This window comes from Labeo rohita, chromosome 11, assembly GCF_022985175.1.
Source record: "Labeo rohita strain BAU-BD-2019 chromosome 11, IGBB_LRoh.1.0, whole genome shotgun sequence".
Taxonomy (NCBI): Eukaryota; Metazoa; Chordata; class Actinopteri; order Cypriniformes; family Cyprinidae; genus Labeo; species Labeo rohita.
In genome coordinates, this window is record NC_066879.1 from 24,004,922 (window position 1) to 24,020,784 (window position 15,863).

General features: G+C 37.4%; 1 protein-coding gene across 1 annotated transcript in view; it reads right to left on the reverse strand.

Annotated features, from left to right (window-relative positions):
* Positions 1-14,281, reverse strand: part of fbln2 (fibulin 2) — a 70,464-nt gene extending 56,183 nt beyond the window's left edge. Inside the window, 1 exon segment of the mRNA XM_051123097.1 lies at positions 12,085-14,281. Within this exon segment, the coding sequence (XP_050979054.1) occupies positions 12,085-13,891 (1,807 nt within the window). The 5' untranslated portion in view covers positions 13,892-14,281.
* Between the last annotated feature and the right edge of the window lie 1,582 nt (positions 14,282-15,863).

Below are 15,863 nucleotides of genomic sequence, written 5' to 3' on the forward strand. Positions count from 1 at the left end.
ATGGTGTCTGCACACTGCACTGAAATAAACTGAATGATTTAAAGGGGACATCAAATGCAGATTTTCCACAAGCCGGTATGACTCTCTGGGGTCTTCATGAAATGTCTGCACAATACTTTGGTTAAAATTCCTCAATGGTCATGTAAAAACAACCTTTTTACCTTGTCTAAAACGGTTCTGTTCACAGCGAGCTGTTTTGATGCACGTCTCTTTAAATGATAATGAGCTACTGCTGACCCCACCCCTCTCTTCCATTTTTGTGTATTCGATGGCGAGTCACCATCAAAAACAAAACTAATCCACTGTGACCTCAGTGGCTCTGATGTCAGGAGAAATTGAAGACTTATGTTCACTTTTACATCTAAATACAAAACACCTGCAATATCTCATCTACAAACTCCCTTAAAAATCATTAAAAGCTGTCAGTCATCTCAGTTCATCGTGATCTCACAAAGTTCCATTATAATCAACAAAGCTCTCTGCAGTGCACAATGAATCTCTTATTTACACTCTTTCTACACTTTGTTTATGAAAGGATTCGTGAGATGTCTGTGATACATTACTCAACATTGCAAAAACATGTAAAAACCTTTGAAGCTCCCCTCAGCGCAAACACAAATTTGCTGATCGGGTTACTCGCACATGGTGCTCCAAAATATTTTTTTCATAGTCGTATGCAGTAGTTTTCAGTTGCAAATGCGACTGAAATGTTCGCACTGTAAAGCCCTGTACTAATACGGGACAGTCCGCCAGCAGGTGTGGGCGGGCCGGAGTAGTATGATGTCATAATGCTCAGAAAATCACATCGGCTTGATAATTGAGACTGTTTAGGTTTTATGCAAATATAAAAAAGGAGTGAATGGATTTTATCATTGTAGGGTGGTTGTGTCCACACACTGCTAAAACATATTTATATGCAAATACCTTTAAAGAATGAACAACATTTGATACAAAACCCTTAAACTAAAGGTCAGAGCCTTACTGATGAAAGTCAATAGGCCTTGACGGATACCCCTTCAAAGCAAGACAAAATTATTTAAATAGTAATATTATTTAGACAAAAATAATTTAATACATATTATTTCAAATAAAAAATATATTATAATTTACAAACAAATATAAACATATTTTCACCTATTTTACCGTCCAATGAAAATAAGTATTATATAATAAAATTCATTAATATATTACAGAAGTGTTATACAATAAATGTTATTTAAATATAAATATTTTACCTATAATAAAATAAATATTATATAATAAATATTACTCAACACATAAAAATTATATGTAATATATATTTTAAAAAAGTAAGCCTATACTTACAGCAAGCAAACAAAATCGGTTCTATAATATAGGCAGACAAAGTCATCAACACAAGCAGTATGACTCACTAGATGGAATTACATTACTGTCATAATCTGAATCTTTAACCAATAATCTCTTCATTTCCTGGGAATGATTACTGTCTGCCGCAGTGCTGCACCTGCCACAGATACAACACCCAATAAAATGATTGGATCTAGACAAATGAACAGTCTAAATCATTTCAGAACTATGAAACCGCCACAAAAAAGCTGCATTACACAATATTTGCTAGTTTCTGCAAACACATAGCAGTGTGTCTATAACTGTCAAATTAAAAAGGATAGTTCACCCAAAAAATGACAATTCTGTCATTGTTAACTTCCAAACCTGTATGAGTTTTTTTTTCCTCTGTTGAACACAAAAGGAGATATTTTGAAGAATGTTGGTAACCATACAATTGCTGGTAGCCACTGACTTACATTGTATAAGCAAGAAATGCAATGTAAGTCAATGGCTACCAGTAACTGTTTACCAAAATGTTTCTAAACAACTGCTTTTGTGTTCAACAGAGGAAAGAAACCAAGATTTTTAACCTCAAAACCTTCAATCTCAGCTCCACTATATTGGCTTAGCCACTGTTCTATTTTTGGTCAGACTAGCTTCTTGTAAAAAACTAGTGACACACATTATAAATCACATCAGTTTGTTTCTCATTGAGTCAACAACTGCACTTCTGGCTGAGTACGTGGATATCCGTAGACCAAGGTCAGTCAGACTCTTAGTTCTTTTTAATGAGAGGCTTGTGTGAGATACTTTCAACATGATTATACTCCATCATTATTTTGAGATGTTGACTCTATAATGTCAGCCACTTTTGTCTACACTCTTATATAATAAACAAGCCCTTTGTTAGGCTATTGATTGTGGAAGATAAATCCTTGCGCAGAGCTGCATTGTTCCACATTGTTCCAAGAGATTCCTATCTTAATTGCTATTTAAAATACAATCAACTACGTTGATTTCTTATGCCGTTTAAAGCAGCTGATGAGTGATTTTTCAAAACAGCCCTCACTAATATCAAACTCAAAATAGTTGCGCATAGCTACCCATGATGGCCTGTTTTTATACAGAAAAAAAATGCAGAACAGGCATAATAAGGTGAAATGGAAAACATAATGCAGAACAAATAACAAAACAAAAGGAGGAAAGCCCCAAGCATGCCTAGTTGTCCAACTGCATTCCCAGATAAGCTAAAAAACTTCAATAAAGCGAAGGCGGCACTGACCAGCGAGTCAAACTTTGGTGTGAACGTGCGTGAAATTGGCATCAAAATGTGGCATTATTCACTCCCCTCAAAAAATCTCATATGGGGTTTGTATTTTAAATGCCCTGCTTCAGAGGCTTTCTTGAATATTTTTCTTTCAGAAGGAGTCATGCCAGCTTTTCTACTCTGTCTGTCAACCCAGAATAGAAAATTACTGCTCCAACTCACATATTTCAGGGGGAACAAAAAGAACCAAAGGTGCAGAGAGAATAAAGGACAATTTCTCAAGGACAGTAAAACATTAAGACACACTGGCAAAAACCCAGACACTCAGGCCTACTCATATTTCCTATAGAGCGGAAGCGCATGATTGGTCAGTTTTCTTATGCTGCTGTATGAACGTGCACTTGAAACCAAAATGTGTGATGGAGACCTTCAGCTAGAAAAGAACGGGTTTTCAACGTATGGACGGTTCTTGGTAATTGCAGTGTTTTCTGAGGCATTGTGGGCCTGTGGGATTTGAGAAATCACTTCTGCTGAGAGCAGCACCCAGTCGCCTGGCTCCTAGAAGCAATAACTGGACCTTTTCAACCGTTCTGTGAAATGATGTATTCTCACGGTGACTTCAAATCATCCTGTCACGCTAGGCATAAGGGCAGGGTTTAATAGGGCATCTCATATTTCTCCTAACTCAAAGGGCCCTGAACTTTTGGGTTTTCTTCATTTCATACCATACTGATATAGAAAATCCATGCCAATTACAAAGACTGTGCAGCTTGTAATTTTCTGGGATGATAAAATCTCTGTGCTGTAATGTCATTGGCTGATTGCTACTCGTCAGATGGTTTTCCATTGACTTAAAGTGGAGTTTTATGGGTGTCAGTTCTTTTATTTCTGTTAGCGTTGAGGCTATGCAGTTGTGTACTTGGCAAAACGAGCTTTTAGCAGATACACACCACCAAGCAAACATGCTACATATAGCATTATTAGTTTTTGATGTAAATTGGATTGTATACTTTCAAAATTTAAAGCAGAAACTGAACAGCCTGACCTTAGCTTTGTGATATCAAACTACATAAAGCATATCTAAATGAAAAAAACAGCAAACGGGCTGCATGAGAATGCAGAACATGCAGAATTTACTACATTAATATGCATTGTACTGAGGTAAGATAAAAAGAAAATACCATCTAAAATTTTCCTAAGACAGTCATTTCCCTTCAGAGATACATTCACATAAACCCCCACTCCCAATTCAGTATTCAGAATTCCTTTCTTCCTACATTTTGCACATTGTGAACAGTGAGGTTGCCCTGCATGATACAGTATTTTCTCCTCTTTATGTCTGTCTTTAGCGAGTGTTAATGGTTATTTGCAGTTTGTTTTTTGCTCAGTTAAAGAATTAATTGAGTGTTATTAATAGTTCTAAAAGTTGCTTAGGCAATTGTACCGATATGCCGTTTTTAAAAAAAATCATACTGTTTGCATAAATCAAACCGGTTTACCGTTTGAACCAGTACAGCTGATTGTATATCGCCCAGCACTACTGAATGGTAGTCTATAGAATAAATTTTTGGATCCCCTCCGATTAATAGCACCTGACCTCGACTAGGAATACAAGTATGGTTAATGACCGTGACTTAAACAACTTTTGGCTTTAAAAAACAGTCATAATGTCTTTAAATTTCTTATTATTTTTCAATAGTCCTGGAAGACTAGCAAAAGACAAAACATGTGAATGCGCAAAACTACGATTGCGTTTAAGTGCCGGGTTAAGATTACAAGATTAAAGTCGTAATATTTTAAGAATAAAGTCGAAATTACGAGAATAAAGTCGCAATATAACGAGAATAAAGTCAAAACTTTGAGAATAAAGTCTAAATGTTTGAGAATAAAGTCTAAATATTTCGACAGCAAAGTCTAAATGTTTTGAGAATAAAGTCAAAATTACAAGAATTAATTCGTAGCAATTACGAGATTACATTAATCAGCTTGAAAAACACATTATTGTAAGACACATAGTTTGTATGTCGCTATAAAACTGAGACTTTGTTTTATATTATTAAAATGACCAAAAGCACAAAGCTTATTGCTATTGGGGGGCTGGTGCACTACAAATAACGAATGCAATTAAAGACATGAAATATTACTTCCAAGCACACTGTCCCCACAAGAATGACACGTGGTATGATTTCTGCTAATAGTCCCACATATATTTGTGGTGTATTAAAAAGGATTAAACAAGAGAGCTACAGCACCCTCCAAAGGAATGTCGATTGGGTGTGTGAGCTGATGTTAAGATAAAAAGTTGTTCCTGTTCGGTCTGTCAATAAATATCATACTCTTGATATTAAGCTGTTTCCACGAGTCTTTAAATTCGACTCTTCCTCATCCCACTAAGAAGATGCGGCTGCTCAGACGCAACAATATTCAAATAAATTACAGTGGCCTAGCAATTTCTCCTGGTGCTTTCAATCTGGGCCATTTGCATGTGTAATATAGGCTATACTCTCAAAAAATTACAACTTAAATTTCTTGACACATTTATACTTTTATTCTTGAAACATTTCGACTTTATTCTCATAATACTTTGACATTATTCTCATAATATTTCAACTTTATTCTGGTAAGATTTTTTACTCTTGAAATATTATGACGTTAATTTTATAATCTTAGATTTTTTAACGTGGCACTAAAATGCCGTCGCAACAATAGACCCATACAGTATAGGAAGTGAAAACTCAAATTCATATGTGCCAGTCCAACTCTTTCTTACGGCCTAGATACACTATCAAGAAGACAGACTTTGTCAGGAGACGTGACACACCCTTGATCAAATTGTATTTTTCAGCTCTTTCAGCTGTAACAAGCATGTCAATCTGGTCTCAATCCTGTCCAACACAAAAACAACAACTCCAAGAAGCAAGCTCACATTCAGTTTAATCTTTCATAAACAGACCAAAAACACTGGAGAGAAAACCCTACTCCACAACAGACTCTGACACTCCTGTAATATTTATCACAAACGAGGAATGTGATCGCACTAAACCTGTGACTGACATCCACCGACTCTCACAGTGATTTCTGTGCTGTGCTGATGTTTCAGATGATGCTGTTGGAGTCTCTGTTGGACATTTAATCTCCAAGCTCTCCTCTATCAGAGGCCTTCGGACAAACAACACTACCTGTATACGGCCTTGTGTGTGTCCTTGAGGTTAGATAATTGATAATTCAGGTCTGTGGACATATTGTTTACCTCAACTCATCTACATTATTCAGCAGTTGAGCTATAAGACTAATAAAAATATGAATTTCTATGATTTTTCCATGCAAACTAAGCCACAAACATGAGTCATTCACAATGTGTCACAGTTATGCCACTATATTAGCATATGACCACCCCCTCAACTATTATTTAAATAGTTATGCCTACTGAGTATTCAGCAACCTGCAGTAACATTTCCGATTATCAGAATCATTATCTATATCTAAATCTATATCTATCTATCTATCTATCTATCTACAGTTGAGATCAAAAGTTTACACACACCTTGCAGAATCTGCAAAATGTTAATTATTTTACCAGAATAGGAGGGATAATACAAAATGCATGTTATATTTTTATTTAGTATTGCCATGAATAAGAGGACAACTGAGGGATGCATTTGCAACTATTACAGAAGGTTCAAATGCTCACTGATGCTCCAGAAGAAAACAAAATGCATTAAGAGGCATGGGGCTGAAAACTTTTTGAAGATATTCGAATTTGAAGATAAGAGCAGATTTAACTTATTTTTATTCTGGGAAACATGTAAGTATCTTCTGTAGCTTCTAAAGGGTAATACTAAATGGAAAAAAATATGACATTCAGGCAAAAGAAGAAAAATGTACACATCTTCATTCTGTTCAAAAGTTTACACCCCCAGCTCTTAATGCATTGTTTTCCTTCTGGAGCATCAGTGAGCGTTTTAACCTTCTGTAATAGTTGCATACATATCCCTTAGTTGTTCTCAGTGTGAAAAGATAGATCCCAAAATCATACAGTCATTGTTGGAAAGCATTCAAATACACAAAAATGCTGAAAAACCAAAGAATTTGTGGGACCTAAGGGATTTTTCTAAAGAACAGCGGGCGGTTAACTGTTAACTAGACTCATGAACAACTATCACTAAACATAAAAACACAGCTGTGGATCATAGTATTAAGAATCAAGCGTATGTAAACTTTTGAACAGGGTCATTTTTATAAATTCAACTATTATTTTCTCTTCTGGACAACATGTAAACGTCTTTTTTGTGAAACTTTGAGAAACTCTGGCTGCAAAACCAACTGTAATCACTAAAATATAAAGACATATCATATTCGATTTTGGATCTGCATGTATTATAGACAGAAAGAACTCAGTAGATATCTTATTCATGGACGAGTGTAAGAGCCCATCATCATGGGGCAGAATACAGGCTTTGAGGCTGACAGGCAAGATTTAAATTAATGTGCATTTTAAAGCCACAGAAATCCACTATGCCTGATTTATCTTAGCACAAACTCATATTTTCAAGGATGCAGAAAGCATACATTAGCTACAATGATCTGTTTGTTAGATTCCATATGTTTTGGACCCTGGCTAAAACACAGAGGCCATTCATCTCAGAAATCACCAAATCTATTGACATCTCGCAAACACTCTGTTTCTCCTCAAAATCTTTCTGGCATCAGCTCTTGGAAAAAGCAGCCAACATTATGAAAAGGAAGCATCCATCTTTCTGGTTTAAACACCACTGATTTGTTAAGAGGGAATAACAGGAATTTTAATACTTGAGTAATACATAATTAGTAGTGATGAGCTTCATTGTGTTGCCATATGAGCTTGATGCATCACACAACTTTAGTAGTTTGTGCATGTTCATTATATGTGACCCCGGACCTGGTCTTATGGGTTTGGAACGACATGAGGGTGAGAAATTAATGACAGAATTTTCATTTTTGGGTGAACTAACTCTTTAAATTAGTCATGATTCTTGTTGAAATCTCACTGAAAATGAAGTTTAACCTTGGTTAAAGTAATGGATTCCTCCTAAACAACTTGAATACGCCATCATAGTGATATTTTAAATGCAGAACAAGAGCGGTGTTTGGGTGGTACAGGATGGAAGCCACTAAAGTGATGTTTCCTTATGAGAAATCTGAGTACAAACTTAAATGTAGACTCGACTTCCTGCAGTAAGTGTCAGCCTTGAGGGAAAAAATAAATCTCCAGAGCCCCGTCTTTATCATTATCTCTGTATGGCTCTGAGTCTCTTTAATTCTTAAATGTGAACAGAGCCTAGATGCATTTGAATAAGAAGACAGGATCACAAATCACTGCATTACTGCTGGCAGTAAACATTTAGACGCAAAAGAGAATATCAACAAAGTGCTCACTATGGCAAGACATCACATGCACATACAGCAAATAAGAGACCACTGTTTGGTCTTGTAGTTTGATTTTGACACATATTCCAGATTTCCTCCACAAATTCCATTTCTGATTTAAAATGGTGCATTCATGCGATTAGCATATTATGCTTGTAATGGAGCTCAATCTTGCAAGAAAACACAGACTCTCCGACTTTCAAAATAAAAAATGGTTCACGTATTCCAGCTGGAATTGCATCAAATACTCTCTTCTAATAACCGCTATGGTTCAAGGAGAAACTGATCGATAAAACTTCACGGCAGACAGTCCATGAGACTTCAAATGCATGTTTAACTCCCCTGTCCTGTGTTTTAACTTTAAAAAGTCCTATATAGCCCTACCTTGGATTCTGCCAAGTCTTAATGAGGCTAAAGCAGTGTTTTCTTAAAGCGCCTCTATTATGCTATTTTTTAAGATTCCTAATGTTGTTTTTAGAGTCTCCTATGATAGGTTTACATGCATGCAAGGTCAAACAACGCTTTTGTTTTCTCAAAATATGCATTTTAATATCACGATTCTCCAACGATTCTCAAATGATTCATTTGAAGCAGTTCAAGGATTTAGTCTCTCTAAACCCCTCTTTTCTGTGAGCCTACTCTGCTCTGATTGGTCAGATGGCCCAGTCTGTTGTGACTGGAAGAAGTGAGTGTAAGGGTTTTTTATGAATCTTTGTGATTGCATTTCCTAATAACCAAATAACCTGTTAGTTAGCAAGTTTAGCAGCTAAACACGGCTAAACGCGGCTAAAGTAAACAGGCTCATCACTCCACAGAGAGAAGAGAGGGGCGGGGCGAGCAGAGCTCATTAACATTTAAAGCAACATCGACCAGAACAAGATGATTTTTGCAGAGCTGATTTTGGCAAGGTAAAAAGGTGTTTTTTACACTACCATTGAGAATTTTTAACCAAAGTATATTATAGACTTTTCATTAAGACCCTAAAGAATCATATCAACTTGTGGAAAATAGGCATCCGATGACCCCTTTAAGATTCAGAGAGCCATCTTTCAAAAGCAAGCATTTTGCGACTCTAAAATTTTTCTTTGCTTCTCCAAAATTAGAGAAGCAGTCGTCAGTAAAATAACTTGTTTGAGGGCGGGTCAAGTTGTTTGCAGATGGCCAACGTAGAATTTAGGCCCGCATTATGCAAATGTATTACCTCATGACGGGTAGCCATCACGGAAGTGGGATTCGAATTACTAACGACTCGTTTACTTCATGTATTCACCACAGCTTTGTTACACACTGCATTAAAGGCAATATTTTAAATGGCGTAATAGGTGCACTTTAACAAAAAACGTTCTTATTTGGTCCCAAATAACAAGTTTCCCATTGGACGATGCTTATCTCCAATGCAAACATTAATGATCGGTGGGTAAGATGCATCATGCAACACAAACACTCTAGGCTGCTACCTCTGAACCTTTGACTTAAAATTCAGTGCACATGTTGCAAATGCCGGTATGCGCAAAACGATAAACCGCTTTCCTGCCAAGCATATTATCAGTACAGTATGCCTCCACTTTCCCTGATTATCATACTCATGCAATGCAGAAAGGCAAACTGTTGAGAGCTCCAAGTGTTTCTATCCGGTGAGAGCTGCTTATTTTGAGTGATGGCCAACTGGCATCCTGCAAGATAACTAATTCCTCTCCTTATCTAACTAATTGTGCAATGCTGCCTTTTGGTTGAAGTAGCCTTGTCACAGTGATCTGGACTGACCCTTCCAAGCTAAGATTTAACTCTTTATTATTATCAGGCAAACCACTTGACTGAGCTTTACCAGCATTAGTTTAAAGCATCTTGTCTTGGTCACAACAAAAATAGCAGTTCAATAATCTAACAGAGACAAGCTATGACTGTGCCTAAACAATGAAAGCCAGACGAGACAAAACAGTCTGATCTTAATAAGAAAAGATAATGGATTGCGTTATTCTAAGCTATTCAAAAGGTTACATCTATCAATGTTAAGCAAACAACAGTTCTAGAAAAACACTTTTAGATTTGGCAACAGAGCGATTCGTCATTTCATAAAACTTTTGGAGCAAAACTGAAAACTCCATATGGGCGAAACTCATAAAAACATGTTCAGGTCATATTTCACTCCAAAATCAAATGTACCAAAAGAAAATAAAGCCCATTATTAAGAAAGTTTGCATTGTGACATTGTTTTCAAGACTTTCCCTCAAATTCTCATTAATTCCAAATGTTTCTGAGGTTATTTCAAAGGTTATTCTCTTCAGGTTCTCATAATTTTAATACAGTGATTTTTACTGTGTTGCAGCAAGAACTATCAGTATTTAGAAGCAGTAAAAAAAATGTATAAATATTTTACAATTGAAATAATACAGAGCTAATATACACTACCGGTCAAAAGTTTTTGAACAGTAAGATTTTTAATGCTTTTTAAAGAAGTCTTTTATGCAAAAGCAGGAACATTGTGAAATATTATTACTATTTAAAATAACTTTTTTATTTGAATATATTTTGAAATGTAATTTATTCCTGTGACCAAAGCTAAATTTTCAGCATCATTACTCCAGTCTTCAGTGTCACATGATCCTTCAGAAATCATTCTAATATGCTGACTTGCTGTTTAAGAAACATTTATATGTTTATATTATTATCATCAATATTTAAAAACAGCTGAGTAATTTCTTTCAGGATTCTCTGATGAATAGAAAGATCCAACGTTCAGCATATTTGAAATACAAAGCTTTTGTAACATTATACACCATACAATTCAAAAGCTTGGAGTCAGTATAATTTTTATATAAGAGTATAATTTTTAATAAGAAATTATGAACTTTCTATTCATCAGAGAAACTTGGAAAAAAGTTTTCAACATAATAATAATAATAAATGTTTTTGGGCTGCAAATCAGAATATTTGAAAAATGATGTGACTGAAGTAAGTATGCTAAAAAATCAGCTTTGAAATCACAGAAATTTAAATTATATTTTAAAATATACTCAAATAAAAAACAGTTATTTTAAATAGTACAAATATTTTAAAATTATACTGTTTTGCAGTTCTTTGGATCAAATAAATGCAGGTTTACTGTTCAAAAACTTTTGACTGGTAGTGTATATTACAGTATTTAATAATGTACAGGCATTTTTTTTCTATTCCTTTTAATATTGCAATGAAATGCAATGTTCTTGACAGGTTTAGTCATACTCACCCACACACACTGTACTGGATTTACTTTCATAGTACAATATATTATTATTATAACAGCAAAAAAAAATTCACTATTAAAGTCTAGCCTCACCATCTGAACTTATAAAAAATTTGAAGTCGGTGATTTCATCACGCAAAATTTAGTAGGCACCAGGAACGTATTGAGTTACCTTGGTGCCTCATTCAAAGGCCCAATTAAATATTTCTGTTCCAGTACAAGTCAAGATGAATTACGCAGACAAAACCTATAAACACCTTTTGGTTCAAAGTCACAAGCCATTTTCCAGTCAATGGCGTGTTTATAGCTAGCAATGTTTTCTGCTAATTGAAGCTTTAAGCGTGCTAAACGACACAAGGGTGTTAGGTGGTGTGTGAGCGAATATGATGACTGAGCGAGGAGGATGTTCCCAGCGGGTGCGGTGTTTGGCTTCACGATCCAGACGGCCCCCCTGAGTTGAATATTTATGCTCCAGCTCACAATTCCTGGGACTAGCAAGAGTCCCTACCATTTACATGTCGAAATCAAACACGACAGCAAACAGTTTTCCTAAGCGCTGTGTGATACCAGAAACACTTTAATTGGTAACCTGCCATGTGATCTGCGAAAACAAGCCACCGTAGACATCTCAAGAGGGGCCTGTTTGTTTTGTCTTGTCGTACCGCAGGGTGCAAGGCCCGGCAATGTATAACAGTCGTCTTTACACAGCTGCGATTGTCTATGGCAAGTTGCCAAGCACTCGAAATAAGCGTTTACGGTACCAGGTGAATGTCAACTATAAATCACATTAGCATTAATTAAGCACTAAAACTCTTCAGCATAACAGTTCGGCACTTGAAACACTGAATAAATGACAAGCAGTTGCTTGTTAACTCACCCTCCTCAATCCCAGAATGAGTTCTGAGGGTGTTGTCTGCCTCTTCCTCCCCCTCCTCTTCCTCCTCTCTGAAATTAAACAGACTGAGGGACTGTTTGTTTGAAGGTGGGCTGGTTGGACTGAAATTAACCGGAGAGAACAACTGCCACTGATGTTTCCCCTCCAACTCTGTGTTGTGTTCACCTAAGGTCTGCACATGTTCTGCTTCAGGTTTTTGGCGCTCAAGGGGTTTTATGTTTTCAACAGGATGTTCAGCAGGTTCTCTGTGGTCCACTGAAAGCCCTTTGTGTTCCTCTCCAAGTTCTGCTTCTGATTTTCCATGTTCTGTTGAAGTTTTGGTAGGGATGGTCACACTTTGCTTAACAGGAGTTGGACTGCTTAGGATATGTTCTTCAGTGCTAGTGGTTTCATTCAAAACAGCTGCTCTTTCCTTAGTAGACTCTCTTGTGATGGTTTCTCCTTCGTTGGAGCTGTCCGTTTCCACGGTATTGGGTTGAATGTGAAGTGAATGGATTTGACTCTCTGATAGACCATCCCAAGTGGTCTGCAACAAAGTTGTGGTTTCCCAAAGCGGAGATGTAGTTTGCTCCGGGGAGTCAGTAACCGTTTCACTGTATGTGGTGTCTTCCTGTGAGGTATATGTATCCCCCTCAGTAGATTCTGAAGGAAATTCAAGCTGTTCATCATCTGTTAGGGCGTCTTGATTGGAGTTGTCTTTATAAAGACTAAAGCTCTGGATCTCTGTGGGATCTTTGTGTGTGGAGAATCCCACTCTGTTTGTCGTTTCCACAGGAAGGATGAATCGTTCCTGGTCTGTTTTATATTTCAGAGGGCTGAAAAGCTCATTTTTTGGTTTGTCGTTATAAATGCCAACTCTCATCCTCTCAGTACTGTCCTTATGGAAAGGAAACTGCGGCCTGTCTGTTGTGGACTTGCGAATACCAAACATCTCTCTCAGCTCTTGCTTGGCTCCCCTGTGCACACCCCGCCGGGGGGTAAAATTATCTGGACGAGATACAGAGATGATGGATGACTCCGTGGGAGCAGCAAAATCACGCAGAGAGGGAGCTAAAGAATCAGTGGGTGGATAATCATAGTCTTCGTCATCCTCTTCCTTCTCATCTACGTTTCTCATACGTAGCTTAAAAGGAAGATTGCTATCGCTGTGTAAGGGAAAGTGTTTGTTGAAGTGACCTCTAGAGCCTTGATGGTTAAAAACGTGCTGTATAGGGTCTCGGTAGCTTCCCTCTGATGCACCTTCCTTGGCTGCTGTGGTCAGCATGGGTTTCGAAGCGCGATCTGGGTCGCAGTTTGGAACCGGATAGCACATTAGGTCCCCGCCTTCATTCGGGCAGTGGCATACTTGGCAAGGGTCAATTTGGAATGAGTGTCCGGCTTCGTACTTCTGGCCCTCGTGAACGCATCCAACTCGCTCGCACTGAATGCAACCGTCTGATGGTTCTGACAATTCTATGCAGTTGGCTGGAACTTCAGGGCATGGAATAAAATGGCAGCTGATACGTCCACCTCCTTGCGGGCAGGAGCATTCAGTACTCCCAAAGTCCACAAAGTATGACTCGCCTTCGGGAACCTTGCCGGATCTGAAGCCAGCACTGATGCAGTCGTAATACTGGTAACCTTCGCACATGCAGCCCGTTCGCATGCAGGTAGCACAACAAGCTCCGGTGTCCAAAACCTCTTCGATGCAGTTGCGCAATTCAGGGCAGTTCACACCAGTGCAATCCTTTTGACAAAGGCAGCCGGTTATACTCAGCAAAAACACCAAGTTCAAGAGGCCACGGGCCATTTTGACTTGGTACCTGGTGTGTCAATAGCTGATAAATGTCTCAAGAACAGCCCAACCTCTCCAGATCCCAAACAGTCGGCTCTCCTCTTGTGAACTACAAGCAGTCAGTGAAACCTTGAACAAAGAGAAAGAGATGCAAGTTAGAGAGCACTCTGAAAATTTCCTGTGGAGTTCTTCCAGCCAGCCCAAAGTCAGTGTGTAAAAGCCAACATCTGGCTTCACAGTTGAGCTCACCCTTCTAAGACCATCCCACATTTTAAAATCACAGGGTTGTCCAAGCCTGATCTCATGAGCAAGTTTCCCCTTAATCATGAAGCACTAGCATTCAAGCTCATTACCATTATGCGACCGGCACACGAACAGTGTATTAAGCTACATTAAATTTGAAACATTCCATTTGATGGGATCTTAAAAGCTGTACCACACCATACGATTTCTCTATTATTTTTGATTGCTTTTTCTGATTTGTCTGACATTTATGGGACAACTGTGATTTCCCTCAGTTAGTGCAGGTCTGTAATGAAGGAAGTCATACTGAACTCTCATTTGCAAATAGCAAAGCCAACTCAAAGGACTCAATTTGAGGCATTCAGTGCAGACACAAAGCCATTTTTGTAGTTGATGAGGTGTTTTGTGGGTTAAACATAGAGGGGATTTAAAATAATTCTGCAAAGCTGTGTTTTTCTCTAGTAGCGATGACTACAGCAGACTACAGCAGTACAAGACTTGTTTCTAATGTTTTAAACCATTTGTATTGAATCGCTTTCCATTCAGCAGCTGAGAAACACGTTCTGTTTACTTTGGAAAACCATTGGAGTCCCAGGGCCCTGAACGTTTAGATTTCATGGCAGATGAAAGGAGCTGCTTTAATTGCTTCCAAAAAAACACCATTACCTTAATATCTTAAAGTCTGTGCAAAACATTCGTCTCTGTAACATGCCAGCATGCCATCTGCAAAGTCTAGTCTGGCTAATTCTATAACCTGTATGAAAAGTTTAAGGGAGAGTTCATTCAAATAATCTTAATTTTGTCCTTACTTACTCAACCTCATGTTGTTTTAAACCTATTTGACTTTGTTCTGCGCAGAAAAGGAAATTCGAAAGACGCTAATGAATAGTGACTGACTCAAGCTTTTAAAAAGAAACAAATTCACCATAAAATAGTCTGAATGATTTGCTTATGAATCAGATTGATCTAGTTCTCAAGTTCAGCTCACTAAGACGGGTCAATGTTTTGGTTAACAGGTCACTGGTTGGAAAGATTCTTGAACGACAACATAAATAGGCTCTGTTTCTAACACAAGCACAATGACCTCAAAAAAGTGCATTAGACACACTTTAGTCTTTTAGTCATCAAATGTTTTATTTTTATGTTTTTTTTAGAAGAAGGAAAGTCCAGTTTGGAACAACATTTTTTTTTATGTTCTGGACCGTCTACAGAAACTATTAATTGTCATTAAATTATTAAATATACGAGTACTCTATCAGTTCAAGCATATAAAATAATATGAGGCAAATTCTATTAACATCACAGAGAAGATAGCATGTGCTTCACAAACTTCTGCATCTTTATATAAAAAAAAAAAATACTACTGTAACAAGTTTCTGCCAAAACCCGCTAAAAAGTGCTAACTAACCAACACTGTCGTGTTTTTAAAACTACTTGAGAACGCATACATTATTATTGCTTTACAGCAGTAGCAATAACAAGACATTTTGGCGAAATTACCATGGTAAATTATGGTAAGCGCTGTCAGAGATCAACTAATGGATATGAAAGATACCTCAAGCGCGCCCTCAAGAACCAAACGCAGCACCAGTTCTGTTTCAGTTCAACTTTTGATTCACACAAAACTACAAATAAATAAATAAACACTAAAAACACTGTGCAGTCAATGTTGTCGTTCGCCTAACTTTACAAATCTCCCACTGCAACTTAAAACTTGTTTGTGGTTATTATGCAGAGCATCGAT